This window comes from Falco cherrug, chromosome 13, assembly GCF_023634085.1.
Source record: "Falco cherrug isolate bFalChe1 chromosome 13, bFalChe1.pri, whole genome shotgun sequence".
Classification (NCBI taxonomy): domain Eukaryota; kingdom Metazoa; phylum Chordata; class Aves; order Falconiformes; family Falconidae; genus Falco; species Falco cherrug.
In genome coordinates this window covers 16012715-16032669 of record NC_073709.1, presented here as the reverse complement: position 1 = coordinate 16032669, position 19955 = coordinate 16012715, and the positions used below count along the sequence as shown (strand labels likewise).

At 34.1% G+C, this 19955-nt stretch overlaps 1 protein-coding gene across 1 annotated transcript in view; it reads right to left on the bottom strand.

The window, feature by feature from the left end:
* The window catches only part of DNAH8 (dynein axonemal heavy chain 8), a 137219-nt gene that overhangs the window by 27662 nt on the left and 89602 nt on the right, over positions 1-19955 (bottom strand). Inside the window, 13 exon segments of the mRNA XM_027801181.2 lie at positions 2133-2323; positions 2419-2671; positions 3516-3621; positions 4072-4254; positions 5603-5758; positions 7899-8054; positions 8856-9027; positions 10113-10240; positions 10579-10716; positions 12039-12251; positions 13430-13597; positions 14921-15097; positions 16790-16893. Coding sequence (XP_027656982.2) covers positions 2133-2323; positions 2419-2671; positions 3516-3621; positions 4072-4254; positions 5603-5758; positions 7899-8054; positions 8856-9027; positions 10113-10240; positions 10579-10716; positions 12039-12251; positions 13430-13597; positions 14921-15097; positions 16790-16893 — 2145 coding nt within the window.

Sequence of the window (19955 nt, the reverse complement as noted above, 5' to 3'; positions counted from 1 at the left end):
AAAAAAAGGATAAGAAAAAGTTTACAGATCTGTAATCCGCTATTAGAACTTTTATTACAAAGTGATACCCTGTTTTAGAATCACATCTTTTGCACATTTAATACAATAAGCCAACGGAATATTTTTGCAAACTATTTAATTCTGTGAGAGACAATCACAATCACTTTAGGCAAGAAGACTTTTCTTTATTTTAAAATGCAATCATTATTTGTCCACAAAATAGCATACTTGACAACATTTCTGGCTTTTATTGCAGTCAACAAAGCCAAAGATGTTGTGAAACATGCTTTGTGACATGCTTTCTAATATTTATAGAGCTTCTTAGTAAAATATATTTGCTGCTGGAGAAGGTCATATTCTTCACTTGTGCTAGTCCCTCACTTTCTACTGGTAAAGCACATGGGTTACCTAAGTGTCAAGATACCTACAAAATCATCAATGAACTCCTTAGATTTTCTCATAGCTTTGAGATATTTTTTTTCTTCTTTCTACAGTTTTAATAAAAATTCTTTGCCACCATAGTGTGAGGCTGTTTTCCCATAATCTGGGGATCTGCTTTCTCTGTTTTGCTGACTTAAGGTTACCTCCAAGCTGTAGCATTAAAATATTCAGGAAGGGCTTCATGTTTGGCTTTAATGGAATACAGTAAACAGAACAAAATTCAATTTATGTACTTTAGCAGAAGGAAAGATTTAGAGTTCATAATCTCCTAAGACTAGCTGAATAAGTCTAGAGACTTTTTCATTTCAAAAAATAATGCTTATTTCACTGAGACGTCCCCTAATAATATAACTGATGATAAACCATGAAAGCTCTCCCAGAAAAGAAGTAGAAAAAAGAGGAAGAAAGGTTTATTTTTGTAATAAATCCTTTAGCTGCCCAATGGTGTTTGGTAACACGGTGTTCATTTTGCACCAAGAACTGCTCATCCAAGAAGGAAAATTGAACAACTCATTCATTGCAGAAGATACCCAAGAGTCCAGGACAATTTGGCTAGGCATCTGCCCACTTGCCAATCTTTTTTAATATACTGTGAAAAATTATAGAAAATCTATTGTTGCTTTGGTGTCATTTTATACACCAGAAGAATTTCTCACTATCAAATCAACTATAGTAAAGCTACGCAGGAAACAGCAATCATATGTTCTAGACAAAAAAAGCTAAAAGTACTCTATCACAGATTCTCACCAGGTAAAAAGGAGTAAGTGATCACTTTCTGCTTCATATGCCCAAGGCATATTTTCCTCTGCCAAAACAAGAATCTATGAGCTGAGAAGCCAAGAAATATCGTTCCTTGTCTAATGATTTACTAAAGCAGACAGTTCATTTTGAAAGTATTTCCAAGCATGCCCTGCCTGACATCAGTGGTAAATTGGTAGCTGGATACCATTCTTAAAGGATAAAAACATTGCAACAAACTGGAAAGCAAAACAGAAAGTGAATTTTATCTTGTTTCCTATCCATTTTGTTCATTAAAGGCAGATAATGATCTTGAAATCTAGGTTCACTACTTTGATATTAGAACTTTGCAAGATTCATTTGAACATTGGAAATTCAAACAGGTCCTATATGGACCTCCAAATAAGCAATCCTGATAACATTTTCCAGCAGAGACAGAAATTTACAGAGCACAGAGGCGGCACAGACCTGGCCAGCAGAACCACAGAAACACATTGTGTTCTCTGAAAGTGTTAGCTGGTTGGCAAAAGTCAAGAGAAAGCTCGAGCTGAAACTGATAAAATATTGTAATGCCTCCTGTTCTGGTGACTTAGAAGACAGCTTTATTTAGCTCCATCAAAGCAGAGAAGCAAAGGAGCAAGCAGTCACCTAATTTATAAAAATAAGTACACAATTAAACACAAAAATATACAATTATTAAACCAATTGATGGAGAGAAGCAGAACTATCATCTTGATCTCAGGATAGAACACAGCCTGGGTAAATGGCAGAGGTGGAACTGAGATGGAGAACCGCATCTAATTTCGCTGAACAATGGCAGGGATAAGGACAGAAGCAGCTCCCACAGAGGTATTGGTAGAAACCATGCAGCCAAAAAAATCAAACTTCGAAATTGTATAGAAGTTTTAAAAGTTGAAATTAATTCTACATATAACACAATTTCTTAAACTTACCCCTAATGAGTGCATGGAACTCACTGGTGTTTACATGTCCTCTCTCAAGATCAATTTTTAATGCCAGGAGGAGGGTAAAGAGTAATTTGTGGTTTTCATGCAAGCCTCTAACAGAATATGAGTAAATTTCAAAGGTAAGATACTCAATAATATTTGAGATTCTTTCCTGAGGTAAAGGAGACTTCTTAGACCTGAACCATGAAAACAAAGCAGAAAAAAAGCATGTTAACAGCAACACATTGTAAAGACAAATATCTGAATAGTAGAAAAATCTCTGTCTTCCTACTTGGCCATGGATTGATCAAATAACTTCAAGAACTGAGCCAGTGAATTTTGATACATATTATTGACCATGCTCATTGATGTAATAAGAAAATAAAGAATGCTTCCACGTGTAGCAACGGGTCGATATTCCTCCTGAGCTGTGTTAATCTTCAATTCAGTTTCTGCTGCCACAGACAACTTTTCAGCTACCTCGGTAGCTGTTTGCTTAGTTGTTTGCAGAACACCAACCAGGGATTCATCATCTACTAGTGAACCTAAAAAGTCAAATATCGGATTTTTTAGGACATTTTTGTAAGAAACTTTTCACTTCATATATGTAAAAATTGAAAGGCCAAATTACAGGCATTATTTACAACAAATGGAAATTATTTACTAAATTGCAGAAAGCTTTTAAAATGAAGACTGAACAGGATATGTAATAGTAGAAGTTATTTTTAAATTCAACATGCTAAACAAATGCATTCAACCTATGTCAATATGAATGTATCTATACCAACACCTTTGTGGCATGTACTAGAGCAGTCAACTTTTTCATTAACATCACATACATATTAATGTGCAGTGCTTCAATTATTTAAAGTCTGATGATTGGTACATTCCAAGTCAAAAAGACTTGGGGTCCTAAAGGCAATGGTCACACAACAGTATTCATGCATCTCAAGTATTTACTGATCAATTTTCTGGAAGTTACTACCTTCTTTTTCCACCAAAGAAATGGTAATTGATCATGTGCAGTCTCCTAATATACCGCAGAAGGCTTTCAACATCATTTAAGCTAGCCCGTTTTACTTTGCATTTTCAATGGGTCAAGGATTTGCCTGTGATCAGATACCTTATCTGAGGGGCAGAAAGCTCTCAAGAAATTGATTTGATTCACAAAACTTGTTCAGGTGTTAAAAATACTTAGTGACTAGGGTTGTATATAGTGGCATACTGTAGTACCAAATTCCTCATACCCCAGTAAATCACCGTACTTCAAATTTCTACCACTGGATGTTCTCTTATTGTACCCTGGATGGATAAATCAATTTCTGTATGGAGAGCTTTTAAAGTGAATCAGCTTAATCTGCCTATTTGCTTAATCCTTTGATACAGAACCTCTGGTTGCACTTAGTTTGTACAGAAGATTGTCTTCCAGTTCTTTCATCTTCCTCTTATTAAAAGTTACATCTTCCGTGAGTTTAATTCGTTCTGCCTCTAGTTCCTATTGTTAAAAAACCAAGAAAATGGCATAACACTTTATGGACCGTAACTACAAGTCATACTTAAAATTCAGCTGCTGATTTTTTAAAATCATGAAATGTGATTGAAGATATAGGTGAAGAGTTGGATGCCATCATGAAATGTGCATTTTACTTTTTTGGGTATCTAAAATATGTTTTTATAACACCCTTTCTATTTTTAAGCAGTGTTTTTTCTTATGAAATATCAATGCCAAATGCTTGTGTTTAGTTGTGTCACACTGACAGTCATATGTAGAAGATCCTCTAGGTGCATTTTTGTTATTTGGAAATTTCTATACTGAATCTGAATAATTTCTTAGAAAATGGCTGATGTCTTTCTTCCATTTAAACATTTCTTTTTCCCTATGTACTAAAACCAGTTAAATAATAAAAAAATAAACATCAGTGGTTTGTGTGTACTCTTAGGTTACCTGTTTTTCAGTAAGGATTACTCTTCTCAGTAACTGATTCTCAAGTCCTTTCATTGTAACAGTAAAATCAATAATTGATGTTTTTGCATTAATTTCAGGTGTGAAAGCAGGATTGGGTAGCTTTGTAGTAATGTACAGTCTAAATGAACTCATAACATCTACTTCCTTATCACCAACTTTCACCTGTGGAGTAAGTTAGAATAGAATTAAGCAGGGGAAAATGAGCTTCATTCGACTCAATCATATTGACCAGGAAAAAAAATTACATTATTTGAAATGCCAAAGAGAAGAAGTTTATTTCACAATTCAAGTTTGTCATGAAAATAAAAAACGATGACCAAAGGTAGAAGTTAGGGTACATTATAGAAGAAGCATTCTCACTCCAGGTAAATATAGAGATTAGTTCTACTGTGAGTTCTAATTAATGGTTCAGAACCATTTGGTTTAGGTTTTGTGCTACTAATAACACCCCAGATGAAAGCGGTAGAAAGGTAGAAACTAATGACCTTTGGAGAAATCATTGATTGTGCTCAGGGGAAAAAAGAAATTATTTGATCCAACAATGGAACATATATTATTGGAATTAATTCTGTATTATTTAAGACTAAGCAGATCTTAAAGAATCTTTCTAAAAGAACTATAAATTTATTCAGAGTTTTCCACAGAATTTTTTACAGAAGCTAAGATATTCCAAATCAGCAGTCTAACTTGAAAACTGCATGTGCTCAAGGAAATCTGATCACTGTGTATGAGCCTCCAAGGCTACTTCAAATACCTAGCTCAAGAAGGAGTAGGACAAAACCACTTCCTTAAGCATATTGTTTGCTGTGACATTCAAAGTAAAACTACTCCACAAAAATAGTAAACACTTTATTTTCATTATCATCAACAATCTGGTCTACCATCTTTCTCATAAACCAGCCAGTTAATTAAGATTCTTCGAGAAAAATACATATGGAAATAGACATGTGCATGTGCAGTCATTTTATTTCAGGATGTTTGAAGGGGGATTGTTTTTAAAATTTGGGAGTGATTTCTTTATTTAATGAAGGTCAGAAAGATTCATGATTTTTCAAGGTTAGGAATATACTTAATATTATTAATAAAACTTCAAGCTTTTTGGCTTTCTTTGTCAGTAAACAGCTTTACTCCAAATTAAAGATTTTGCAGTTTCTACAATCAGTGATCCACAGTCGGAAGAGAGAGATCTTTCCAATTCTATGAATTCTGTTAAAGGGTATAAAATGAAATTGTTCGAAAAATCCATAGAAAGTATTGTAAGCTTTCAATACGACATACATAACTGGTTCAAGTTTGGAATCTTCAGTAGTTAAAGTGCAATTTTAGACTCATGAACTTACTACTTATCAGAGGCTCTGCCTCCAATATTTTATTAGTTCAGTTTGATTCTCCACACTACCCTACTGAATACAAAGTTTACCTGATTCAGGAGAGGTTTGGAATAAAAGGGCAAAATATCATTCATCATAAAGTTAATTATTTATTCCACATCTTTTGTTTTATTACTAACCTTAAAAGAAGTTCCAGATTTCATGAAATTCTTTTCTAATATATTATCAAGGACTGGATCCAGCTCTTCACCTATATCTTCAATCATGAGTGATCGCCCCAGTGAAAGACTATCTTCTAAGTGTGTGCGGAAATACTTGTCATTCAAAGTCGTTACCTAAAAATGTAAATTATAGATTTATGTAAGGACAAAAAAATTTCTTCAAAGCCTTATATGAAAACCACAGACCTAACTATGAAAACGTCTTCCGTTGTTTTAGTTAGTTGAATTTTAAACAAAGTAATAAATGTTGACCATGCAGCAATTTATGCAGAAATACTTCTTGTGTGTACAGTGAAAGGTACCATCAAAAGGTGAATTTAAAGATTGGCTGTAATAGAATACACAAAACTTCATTATGAGAGTAATAATGTAACAAATTAAACTGGTACAGCTTATTGGGAATTGAAGATGTTACATATATTTTTGAAATCAGAGACAGCTAACATTTTTTTATTCTATGTCCTGAGGACTAGATTTTTTTAGTTTTAGCTTTGAAGTGTTGAGAAATTCTTTCTGGAAACCTGAATTCATTCTAACAAATGAATTGCTGTTACAATATTATGAACTCAGATGCTGGAAATATCATTAATGGGATTCAATATATGAAATCATTAAAAAACCTGGATACAAAATAAACCACTAATTTTGTATTTCTTCCTAGATTTTCTTTCAGAAAGTTCTCATATTATTTTCAAGATTTTCTCTGCAGATATATAATAGGGGCATTCTAGTGGAAAACAGCTTTGCAGAAAAAGACATCAGTGTCCTGGTGGACAACAGGTCATGCACAAGCAAGCAATCTGCCTTTGCAGCCAAGGCCAACAGCACTCTGGACTGCATTAGGAAAAAAAATTACTGACAGGTTGAGGAAGGTGATCTTTCCCCTCTGCTCAGTACTGGAGACACATATCTGGAATCCTCTGTCTAGTTCTGGGCTACCTGGTATAAAAGACACTGAAGAGAGTCCAGCAAAGGATCACTAAGATTATTAAGGTATCAGAGCACTTGACATATAAGGAATGCTGAGAAAGCTGAGATTATTTAGCCTCAAGAAAGCTCACAAGGGTATTTACCGATGTATATAAATAGCTGGTGCGTGAGAATGAAAACAGGCAGACAGTCCCCTCTTAGTGGCACAGAGTAACAGGAGAAGGTGCAACGGGCACAAATTGAAATATAGGTAATTCCACTTAAACATAAGAAAAAACCCAACTAAATCTTTATTGTGAGGGTGACTGAACACAAAACCAGGTTGCCCAGAGATGTGGTGAAGTCTCCATCCTCAAAGTATTCAAAACCCAACTGGACACAAAGCAACCTCCTTTGGTAGATCCTGCTGTGAGCAGGGAGGATGAACTAGATGACCTTCAGAGGTCCCTTCCAACCGCAGTTTTTCTGTGGTTCTGGTAGTTTGCTTTGTTAATGATAAAACAATAAGCATGAACTTCATGTTCACTTTATTCCAACACTTAAAATCTTCAAAATCTAGAGATCCTAAACCCCCAAATATTGAGATTCAGGAGGACATATGAGATTTTGAAACATTCAGGTTAACGATTTTAAATGCAGATTCCTTTTCCCATGCTACTTCAATTTGTGAAAAATTCATTTGTGTGCAGGTGACACATGAACATCTTTGTATCATACTTCATGAGCAGACATTTAACCCTATTGGCTTAAGAGCTATTCAAATTGCAGTAATATATAGGATAGACAAATTTGTCTTGGGTTTGGTTTAAACTGGCTCTCCTCAATTTACTTTTGTAGCCATAACTTCATGTATGAGTTTCATCTCGGGTTCTAAATTCTGGACTGCACCACTTCAAGTACTTTGCCTATGTTTTCAAAGCTGTAAGTTATTCTGCCTTTGCCTGTAATGTTACTAATAGTTCCCAGATTTACTCCCACTTAATAATTTCATATTATGCTCTTTTACTACACTTTTCACCACTTTGCACTCTGTATAGGGAACACACCAATTTTGAACAGAAGGCTACTTCTTTCTCTTTCATAGTTCTTGCTAGATTTCATACCAGTGTATACTTATATATAATCTTTTCCAAGTTCCTGAATGGGATTTACAGCTCTTGTCAAGTTCCCTGCTGATGCATCTACACCATCATCAGTCTCCATACAATCTGAAGTTATCTCAGATATGTATGTATGAGAGTTACACTGACTCAAATGCAAACACACCCTAAAGCAATGTTTGAAGGAATATAATACAGCACATTATTCCTTTAACACTCTTCACCTGTAATTCATTATCCTGTTCTTTCTTTTTAATCCATGATTTCCCTTGAGTTTGTGGGTCTACCAGAAGTGGATATCTAGTTGCCTTAGTGACAATGATACCATTCTGAATTGAGAGATAATCTCCAGGCAGTCCTTGAAGATGCCACTCACTAATCTGAAGAATAGAATAAATAATAATTAAAAAAAAAAAAGTAGTTTGGAATAAAACCTCACTGGAACTATCCTTCAGTTATGATTTTCCTAAGAAATAATGGGGACATCAAGCTAAATGGGATGCATACTTGAACTTGCTGAAAAATGATTAATGTAGATGGAAAAAATTTTCCATTTGTTTTTATTTTTATGGATGTTTTTAACATTTATATAGTATGACAAAAAATAGATTTTAAAAATGTAAGAAAGTCGAAAGGCAGCTTGACATCCAAATTAAATGTTGGGATCAAGTATGAGAAACCCAGGCTGAGAGCATTTTGGGGGCTTAATATTGACTTCAGGAAGCTTGAAGATTCTGGCATTGTCTCCTGTTTGATTTTTCATATATTCACAGTGAAAAGACTTTATGAATTCTATTTTAAATGTCCTCTTTAATATAAAAATTTTGAAACTAGATCCAGATAATACTGACAGAAAAAGCTAACAACCAAACTCACAGCTTTAGTAGATGTGATCTATAGCTGTGGTGATGGGTTTTCAAAATAAGGTACTTGAAAGTGCACTATATTATTGTACTATTATATAATTGCCAGTATGTCACCTGTTTATCTGTCTAAAATGACTCAGTACTCAAATTTTTAGTGGTAATTGCCAAGAACATTTGTAAACCACTGAACTACACTGCACAGAAATATTGGGGATTATAGTTCTGTTCTAAGCAAGCATAACAGTAAATTGGCTAACAGTCACAGAATATATTAATTAAAATTAAAATGAAACCTAGCAAGCACCAAAAACTTACTGTTGGTGGATCTACCAACATAGAAATCAGGTTCAAATTTTCAGAAAAGGGAATTTTGTGGGCTCTCATCTGTGCTTCCCATAAATCTTTAAGCAAAAGCTTCCTGAAGTTTTGATTAAAAGGTCCACAGTATGAAAGAAAACCTGTGCAGAGCAGAACATCTCCCACAAGTCTAGAAAAGGAACAAAATAATAATTAAAAGGTGATGTACAACTTCAGTTTCTATTGATGTAGACAACCAGTTTTTGAAACATAACATTTCTGTTCTGAAGAAAATTTAAGGAGAGAACTGTTGCTCTTTGAGAACAACAAATAGTTTCTTTGTGTTTTCAAAATATTTTTGTGGCAAAACTTGAGTAGTACTGTATGAAAATATTATCTTCATCCCTACAAGTTAATAAGGCCCTGACGAAAACTATTCCTTCTTTCAATAATGAAGCAGGAAATTGGTTTATTTCTTAAAAATATGCCTGCAATACAATATTTATCAGAAAAACCAACTTAATTTTCTTGGAATGGGCAGACTTTACCAGAAATGCCCAGTTTCCCCATAGGAAATTTATGGGAACAGATGTATTCCACAGAAGCTAAGCCCAAACTTTCAGGGTTTTTACCTTTAGCAACCATTTTGACACATTACCTGTTTTCTAGACAGCTAGGACCTCTGCTCCTAGGCTGCTCAACATTTTGTCATTTAGACAGCAACACACTGGGGACTCCCAAGTTTCTCAGAATAAGGCCTACAGTCCAATGTGTTTTGACACACGGACTACAGGACAAGAGTCTGGTCTCCAAGCCTCCTCCTTTTATTCAAATATGTCATAATTAAAATCAAAATGGATGCTTCTTTTCCTATTCAGTATTAGGCTAAGAATCTTTCCTTCTTCCTTCTCAGTTCCACCCTTAGCTCATCTCTACCTCCCGCTTATCTGAAGGTTTCGCTTCCCCAGTAACATTGGAAAAAGCTGCAGTGTTAGGGGGACAGGAGAGGCAACTGTAATACAGGCATATTAGTGTACTAAAAATAATCCCTTTGGAAATAAGTTCCAAAATCAGAGGTACTGTTCTGAACTGAAATACAAGCACTCAACACTCAGGTATTCACTTATGAAAAATAAAAAATTCAGGATATTTCACTTAATTGTGTAACTATATCAAGATTTCCAGGAGGAAAATTACGTACAGCTATTAAATCTACTAAATTGCTTACTAGGTCTTCAGTTTTTACACATTTTTTTCCTCTGATGAATTTGATACCTGTTAATCTGAGATTTAAATTCTTTACTTTGCTGAGTCCACCTAACTTTCTCTCCACTCAGTCCATATATAAGTGCAGAGGCTGCTTGCATCTTTCTTTTGCATGTTTCTGCATCATTCTGTAAGTCCTAAAATGGAATAAAAATGTTCTACATAATTTTATATTAAAGGCAAAAATCTAGAGTTATTTTATATATTTTTTTCATTCTCTTATGATTATTTTATTTATTTATAACTCATTCTTGAGAACTCTAAGTGCATGTATAAACTATTGTCTACTACGTTTTTATTTACAGAAAGAAGGAAATACAGGAGAACACAGATTTAAATCTGTTATTTTTATATCTGAACCTTATCCACGTCATTCAAGGCAGAAGGCCCTAAATGTGTGTTTGTATCAATTCCTGATTACATAACAGCATTATATGCAAACATTTTTCATAATACTAAAATACTTTTATCTCACCATTTTCTCCTTCATTGCTGCATCAAAATTTGCTCGCACTTTATCCAGCTCAGCTTGCTTTTCATCGAGTGCCTCCTGAGCCTTTGCTAATTCTGCATTAGCTGTTTTCAAGTAGCCTTCCTGTTTTGCCAAGTTAGCCTGCAAAGAGAAGAAATATTAAAACAATAATCATACAAGATTTGAATATACTTTGATGAATTGTTTTAAGCCTGTTTAGCTTTTAATCATGAGACAATAATATAAAAAAATCTTTTATATTAATATTTATATTAAAAATATTTAAACTGAAAACTATGTTATATATATACTTCAGTTATGGGTTTCTTTGTTAAGTAACAATGTAGTACTTAAGATTCCTATTATATATTGGCAACTTTATTTCTTTTAAAAAAATTTACATTTGAAGAAGCTGATTAGGGAAGTAAGGTTTCTGATCTGTACATATTAATTAGCTTAGAGGAACAATCACTCAATCTTCTTGCTTGATTGTATTCTTTATTATTCCTTTTTTATTTGTATATTCTGTAGCAATCAACAATCACAACAACAGGAAATTGGTTCTGTATCACTAATATAGCTTTTACTCACTAGAAAATCAGGGTCCAAAACCAGTGAATCATTGCTCCTAAACTGATATTTATGCTAAACATGGGAAATTCATTAAATAATTTTTTTGAATCATCCACCTGCATTACAGTTGCTTTTGTAAATAACACTTCTACCAGTGAACAAAAAATGTGGAAAAGATTTGGAGTCACTATTCAGATCTTTTCCTCTTTTACTACTTTTTTTTTTTTTAAGCTGTGCTACATGTAGGGATTAAATACTTGTTTTAGAATCCAAAAAGTAACAATTACTGCCTTAGAGTTTTTATAAGGTCTTTACCTCTGATAAAATTCTTTATTCAACTGTTCACAAACATCAAAAAGAACACCCACACTAAAGTAAAAATTACTCTTAAAAATGTTTTCCTCAGTTTGGTTGCTGCTATCACAACATGAATCCTTTACCAATGCGAGCTCTGAATCTCTCTAGAATGCCAATATTTACACAAGATCTCAGTCCTGCACTCCCTCTAAGTTATTGTCTGAAAACAAAGCAGATGAAATAGCTGCAAAGCTGTGTTTGCAGGACTCTAGAAGAGAAATGAAGACCCTCGTGCAAATTTTTGAAAACAATATAAAATAATTATAACATAATAAAAACAAAGACTGAAAACACCGTTCGCTGTACACAGTAAACGAGAGCACATAAATTTAATCTAGGCTAACTTTTTGTTCTGTGTTACGTCTAGAATTAAGAGTAGGAGATGTGGTTTTTCTGCTTTTGGCATCCTTAAGTCACAGGCAATTATATCTAAATAAAATTATCTAAAAATATTTTTTACATCCTACTAATATTAAAGGAAATTAAATTAAATTGCATGGAAAGGAAACACAAGGCAAGAAATTATGTATTACCTTAAGAGGTAAGACTTCTCTGTGAATACCATAAAATGCTACCATGGCTTGTGTCCAAGAGAGGAGTCCTGCCACATTACCGCACACCTTTTTACCATGCTCCAGTGTATAGTCTTCCATATTAAAGTAAGGCTGAAGTAATTCTACTGTCTCTTCATTGATTGTATCCTTAGGAAACTGCTGTAGACTTTGCAAGAATGGGCCACTCATAAGCTGCAAAAACCAACACAGGATATTTATAAGCTATTTACACATTTTACATTCAAAAGCTTGTTCGTAGGTGAGTTGTTGAAAAAAAGTTCCTAAAATTCTTCTGTAAAAAGAAGTCGTTCATATAGTTAATATTATAAGTGTGCTATTCAGTTGTAACACCTCCCACATGCCTTCAATTATTTCAGTTTTAAGCAGTTACACTCCAGTAACAAGGCTTGAAAGTTAGTGATGTACTTTCCATATTCCTGTGTTGCCATTTAAAAAGCATTTAAGAAGCAGCATTTCATAAAAAACTTGAACAAAGATAAAGCCTCAGAGATACATATCTAAAGAATACAAAAAAAAACCCTGCTTATGCATTTCTGAAATGTGATCTAAATTCTTCCAGAAAGGGAAATCATTGGTTTTAACTTTTTTCTAACAAATGTTTTACAAGTTAAAGGCAACTCATGGAATAACTGCTTATCCCATTTCATTATATTAGTGGAAAATTTAAAGTTTTGATGATTTCTTAGTTCCAGGAAAAGGCTAAAGAAAAAGCAAGAGCTCTATTCATACCCCAAATACATATTTTTTCTTTATTTGCATGACGAAAAAAATGAGGCAATAATATTGGCAAATTATCACACTAATAGAGGTAGACCAGGATTTAAAGAATGGCAGGAGAAGGCATGGAAACAAAGGGTTTCCTAAGAGAAGATCAAAGTCCAGAAGGAAGAGATGACTGTCTGACCACAGAATATTGAAATGCAGAATAGGAAAAGTGACTATCTCTTAGTCAGTCAAATAATCTCTCAGACAATCAAGGAGCCTTAAAGAATCAGAAAAGACTGTTTAAGTGTAACATACAAGTTACCAAGGAAAAAGAGGTTTTATTTCCAGGATGCCCTTGTCTCATGTATGGTTAACATGTTTAGTATGACTTATTTCTTTACCATCAAGTCATACGCCAGGAACAGGACAAGGAAAATCTAAAGCTCCTACGGCAAAAGTCTCTAAGCAAATCACCTACTACTTTGCTACCAAATAAACTCTGTTTATATACTATGCTTATCTTAAAACCATGTATTTGCCTTTTTAGAAAATTCTGTCCTGTTTTAAGCAAAGGGCATTATAAATTCTTTGATATGCAAGTTATTTCTGATGTTTAAGAAACAATGTTTGAAAACTCTACTTACTTTCAATGATTCTCCCCATGATGGCTTGCTGCAAGGCTTTTCTGGATCCATGGTAACTGGGTCCACATGCTTTTGGAATAGTAGCAGACAACAGTCCATGACCCTCATAATCAGGTGAGGAGGTTTTGCAAGTTTTCTAACAGTAGCGATATCCACTGGTTTGATGGTCTATTTGGCAAGAAATGTAACAGAATCCTGCATCAATACCATTAGTCTACTTTCCCATTCAAAATCTTGATTTTAATGTTTGTTTGTCATACCCTTCTCTGAGGCAAATTTGTACTACACACATACAAAAAACTGAGTAACTGGACTTTAATAAATTTCATAGATTCATGAAACTTTATTAATTTTAATTAATACATATTATACAAGAATATTTTCCCAGTGCTAAAGACATCACTCAAAATAAAATTTAAATACATGGAACAGCAGCATTAACTTAACTTGTCAGTCTAAGTGTCTGAAGAAAAGTATGTTGTAAAATTGCATAGGACTTAGTTAAAAGCAGTTTCCTTGGTAAAGTAGTAGTATTTGGGATTTTTAAGGGTTAAGCGTCATTTATTCTGAGGTGGATTTTATTGGTTTTGATGGGGTTTAAGTTGTTATAGATATGAGATACAGGTTTTTTACTTCATGTTTAGCAGCATCACTGACACTTTGCTTAGTTCAATAACCAACACAAATAAATGATTGCAAACTTCAAAACTAACATATTAATTTCTGTCTACAAAATGCATGCATGCTACTACCTGTCTAGAAGGAATAATTACAGACACATTATAGAAAACACAGAATGAGTCCACACATTTTGCAAGTGAATTTTGTGACCATTTTTTGAAGTTTCATTTATCTCATTATCTAAATGTCAGTGTAAGAGCAAAAAATGCTCCTTTTCTGGCTTTTCCCACTCAATATTTTTTGCCACAAATTCTGGTAACTGGAACAGAAGGCTTTAAAAATTTAATATATAATTCTTTACTTTTTAATTGTCCAGAGCAGAATAATGAAATCTTGTAGTACAGCAATGCCTCCAAATTTCTTAACCTAATACTGATCACCACAAATCCCCTTTGTTTCCTGTTTCCCTGCAAAGTAAGGGGTTTTTGGTGAAGGAAGAGGCAGCCTTTCATTGGTCTTAAAAGAAAGACTAGTGGTTAAGTATGAAGAAAAACCATTTTTTTCTTAGCACAGAAGTACTCTCCTGTATTCAGAATAACATATTCTAAATGCATCTGTAACTTTTGGAAATTCTTCATAATGATCAAGTATTAGGGTGGAAGCAGAACAAATACTTTCAAATACTCTGTATCTGTTTAAGGAAAAAATGTGAGGTCCAGAAATATTCCTCAGAGACATGACCAATAACTGTGAAGAGCTGGTGACAGCAGTCAAACCCAAGTGACAGCCGCATGTTGGTGGCTCTAGCCTTTCTTTCACAGGTGACTCAAGTAGTATTATACTAAATAAAATGTTGGGAATTTTACTCACATTCAGTGCAGCTTCTGCTATTTCTAATGCTGGTTTAGCTGCCTCCAGTTTACTCTCTGCTTTCATTTTTTCTGAATCGATTTCATCTACAATTTTTTGTGCTTTATCTTTCACGCCTTGGACTTCATTTTTTACTGTAGCTGCAGCTTCAGCACTTTTTGTGACTTCTGCAAGTACCTGAAATGATTATAAACACATAAAATATATAAATCAAAATGATGGAACAAGTGATTAAGTTATCAGACACAAAAGAAAACCAGTACGTAAAGGCTATTATATAGAAAAATATAAAGCTAACCCTAACAGTATATATGGCATTATATAAATATGGAATAAAAATTAATACAATTTACAGAATCTCTACAGAGAAATAGTTTATGATTCTCCCAGCAGAAGTTGGATACTAAAAAATGAATTATTTTTATAATGGATAGAAGACCTTTGAGTGGCTTTTACAGCCAGGTTTTTAGCCTATGATGGATTTTTATCCTATTTGAACCTATACTTTTTCAATAAAATAAGTATTTTCTTTTTTCACTATTAATCTGCAGATAACAATAGTATAGCCAATAAAACTAATGGAAGATGGCAAACCATCTGCACCAATAGTCAGCCTTTTATTCCTTTGGTCTAAAAAGCTCACTTTTAATAAGCCTATTCAAAGAACAGCCCCATATGAATTCACAGAATGAAGTTATCCATTTGTGACTAGTTCTTCAGTAAATATGTTTTTAATTTTCTTGTACATGTGTGACATACAGTTGGTGTCAGAATGTTTTTGGACCAGTATCAGCTATAAGGTCAAGGCTGACACTTTATGCATTTACAAGAACATAAATAATACTGTCAAATACCAGCGGAAAAACATGACAGATAAAATCCCAAAAAACCCTCAATATTTTTTTTTAATATTTTTTTTTAATTCAATTTTGATTTCTATAGGACTCAGTACTAAGGACAAGGAAGAAATATACACAATGTGAACAATAATATATGCAGTTCAATACATGTATGTTATTTTATTATTGGTCCTACTACTTCTGATGACTCATAAGTAGTGCTCTCTTGAAAAAGTTGACAACTAGGAGGCTATGTGCATGAATGCCGGAAAGCTATTTCAAAATGTGTATCAAATATAAATATTGAACAAAGTGAGCTCCAACAGCATATCTGTCATAATCCTGTAATGTGAGAAGTGTGATTTCATCCCTTTCTGTCATAACTTTCTCTTATGGGATTAAAGGCAGACCCTTTAGCCATTGCTGGCCAAAAGTTTGCTCTCGGGTGCGTACTAAATAAGCAACATCACAGCATTATGGTATCTTTCAGAAAACAGAATGCCTATATTAATACATTCCCTAACATACCTTTCCGGAGAGTCATTTTGGAAACTAGATTTCTACCAGACCAACAATCTCATGAACACATGGACACCTTGTTAATGTAAAAGACAAAATATGAAACTGAACTGTGATGAACTTTTTTCTAAGCAATTTTTAAACAGTAAAGTCCCGTTATCATCTGTTAACTTCTTATCTGCAAATAAGCGCACATATAACCCCAAATGTAACAAATGTCAATGAAGCACAAAAACCTCCCATGAAATAAAAAATGAAACCTGATGCTCATAGAAGTGGGTAAGAAATGGGAGGAAAACAAGGAAGGCACTTAACCTCTTGCAGTCTTAAAGTACCTTACTTTCAGAAGCAAATGCTGAAATAACATGCCACAGAGATAGGAGTGCATTTTAGACTGTGGTACACATTTTTTGGCTTGTACAAATTATGAGAGGATTCTGCAATAGCACTTTACTATATATATCCTGGGTGCTATCAGCTGTTTTTTGCTCTTTAACACTTAAGTACTTACTTTATCTGCCTTAATAGATGCCAAAGCCAGTTCTTTCTCCTTAATGGCCAGCTCCTGAGAGAGTTTAGCAACGGATTCACTGGCCTCCATCAGCTTAGAGAGACCTATTAAATAAAAGATAAAATTCAGAAAATTAAACGCGTTCTTTTCCTAGTTAGATAATACAATCCAGCCCTACATCCAAAATGCCTTGTACCTTGTGTACTCATTTAATTTGTATAAAGGAGAGAAAGTGGGTATAAATAGTTATGCTATCATGATTGTGCCTACTGTTCACTTTTCATGGATATAATATATAAATATAAATAATCTCACAAGGTGCAAAATTATTATAAATAAGCTTGATTCTTCAAAAAAGAAATCCATACTTCTTAGTTTTAGTTTGTTATAGCTGTAAACAGTACCTAGAAGTGTATAGCTGAGATATTATTTGCAACAAAATATATCCTTATGCTCATTACATAGATGTCCTGGGAGGAAAAAAAAAAAAAAAAAAAAAAAAGGGAAAAGAAAGGAAAAAAAGTAGAGACAAGGAAAAAAGGGGATCTGTCAAGGATATGTTGTGTTATGAAGTCACAGGACAATCAGAACAGCAGACTGATACTGCATTTATATGATTGCATGAGGAAATGACACAAATATTAGGATTCATAACTGCCTTCCATTAAGGAGTTATTTCTGGAAAGAAGAGGGAAGAAATGGAGACAAAAGCGAACCCAAAGGTCACAGCAAGATTATGACCTCCAGCTCCTGCATATTAAGTTTACCCTCTCGTCCCTGGTGACAGAGTGCAGAAAAACACATATAAGCCTCTGCACCCACCTGGCTTAGGGCCAGTCCCATTATAGCTTTTATGTGTGCTGAAGCAACCATCCAGAGACTGTTCAGCCTTACGCTGTTTCCCAGAAAGAGGTAAGTTTGCTCCCTCTACAATTATACGTATAGTCTTTCCCATGCATTCATGCTGTCTTGCTTATAGATTTGAGCACAGATCTTTGGCTGATCCTGAGCTTCCCATTGCATGCTGAAGGCTCTCTAACCTCTCCTCTCTTCTTCATTACTGAATCTTAAAATCTTACAACTTGCCTGGAAGCACTCCCCTTATATCCCTCTCTCCCTGAGAGCTAGAGTCAGAGAGAGCCCATTTGCAGTTACACATTTGATGTGTGATGTTTCGCTGTGATGACTCTCCACTTATCTGTTGCCACATTTCACACAGATGAGCAGTGTCTCCTAGAACATTTCTTGTTCTTCTGACACAGCTGCCTCATGATCAGGCTATGGCCATTCTACGGGCTTTTTATTACTCCTCAAAAAAAAAAAAAGGTTATTTTGCCACTCTCAACAATAAAGTCCAAAGGTATATTCACTGAAAGACATTGAGTGGGAGATGAGAGATGTCTTAGAATGTTTCCTTTTCCCAGACATATGACACTTCTTAAAATACTGTAAGGGATACATACATACACACTAACATTCTACGCCTACCTCCCACTCCTCTGACAGCAACAATTTTCAATATGGTTGTTACTTCACGTCACTGTAAAAAAAGTTCTGAAAGGGAAGCTATAAAAGGGAATGATATAATAGCCTTTGCTCTTTTAACATTCTTTGCACTCTAGGATTGTAACATGGAAAGAAAGATGGCCAAAGAATGGGAACATGCAGAATAAGAAGAACTGAAGAATTTCTGCTACAAATAAAAAACTTAATAGCTTTTTCAGGTACCCTGCATACTTCCAATCACAAGAAACATTTTTTTTTTTTTTTAGTGCTTGTAGTAATAAATGAATGCCTGATTTAGGCATTAGAAATTGGAACTGTAATTTTCAGAGGGATATGTAGAACTCCAAGTAAGAACCTTATTGATATCAGCTACAGCTTATCTAAGCAAGTTAAAAAGGCACCATATATTTTAATCCTATAGAGAAAATTGAAGTAGTCTTCATCTTTTGTCCATGTCTTATGTAACTAGCAAAAAAATAGAGAATATAGAAAAAATATAAAAATATTTAGTAAGATACTAAGCCACAGTACTCAGCACCTCAAAGATGAAATTTCTGACAATTAGCAGATCTAGCAACAAGTTGTTCAAATGGATGACACACCCAATTTGTCGAAGCTAAACTGAGGTCTTCTGTAGAACCACAGTTCTATATGAAAAGATGCTATCTACACATGTGGTGCTCTACCAAGGATTCCCCAGACTGATTCTGAGACAGCATAAGACATGAAGCATTCAGAAATAATGGTATTTGTCATTGGATTTCAGTTTTCCCTCATCTCTTTTACAAGATTTCTCACCCAAAGTGACAAAGCAGAAAAGAGATTACTTCTATCTTTCAAAATAAGTTGCTCATAAGATACTACAGTGCTGACAAGCATACTTTCAGTGTGCTCGCACCAGGGACTTTTCTAGAAATCAGTATTGATTGAGCTATTTCTTACAATTTTGTTGCAATACAAGCATCCTGAATTGTCCCAGACATCCAGACATACAGGAAAAATATTTCAACAAGGAGATGAAAACAGCGATGTTATCTCATCTGAGTTTAATAACATAAAATTTAAATCTCATATCAGGATAAACTCCTAACAAATTGAAACAACTTTCAAGGTTACTCTTTTTAACCTTCTAAATCTTTTTGACATTAAGCGATGAAGGACTAAGGATTAAAGGAGGGATGTGTGAGATGATAGCAAAATAATACATAACAAACTTTTTGAGAAAGTTCCTTAGAATGCAATAAACTTTATAGTATATTTGGAGGCAGGGATAACCAGTATTTTTGCTGGTTTGTAATACATCTTTTTTATGCAAGTAAAACTATTTAGAATACCTCCTAACTGGCATGAGTATTGCCCATAAGCTGACAGACATGATTTTCTGAGCATCAATGATACAATGTACATGTACCTCATCACCTGTTTGGAAGACCGTGTAAGGAATTAGAGACAAATTCACTACATGTGAAATATTTTTTACAAAGCTGAAGCTACTTTGGTTACTTCTTTTAAATTATTTTTGAAAATAGAAGAACTGGAGAAAGACTAAAAAAACCCTACTCATTGTCAGAAATCTTCAAGGTTCTCAGACTTTTTTTGCATCTCAAGCAGGACTGATGATAAGTTCTGACTTCTAGAAATGGCAACAGATCCATACAGG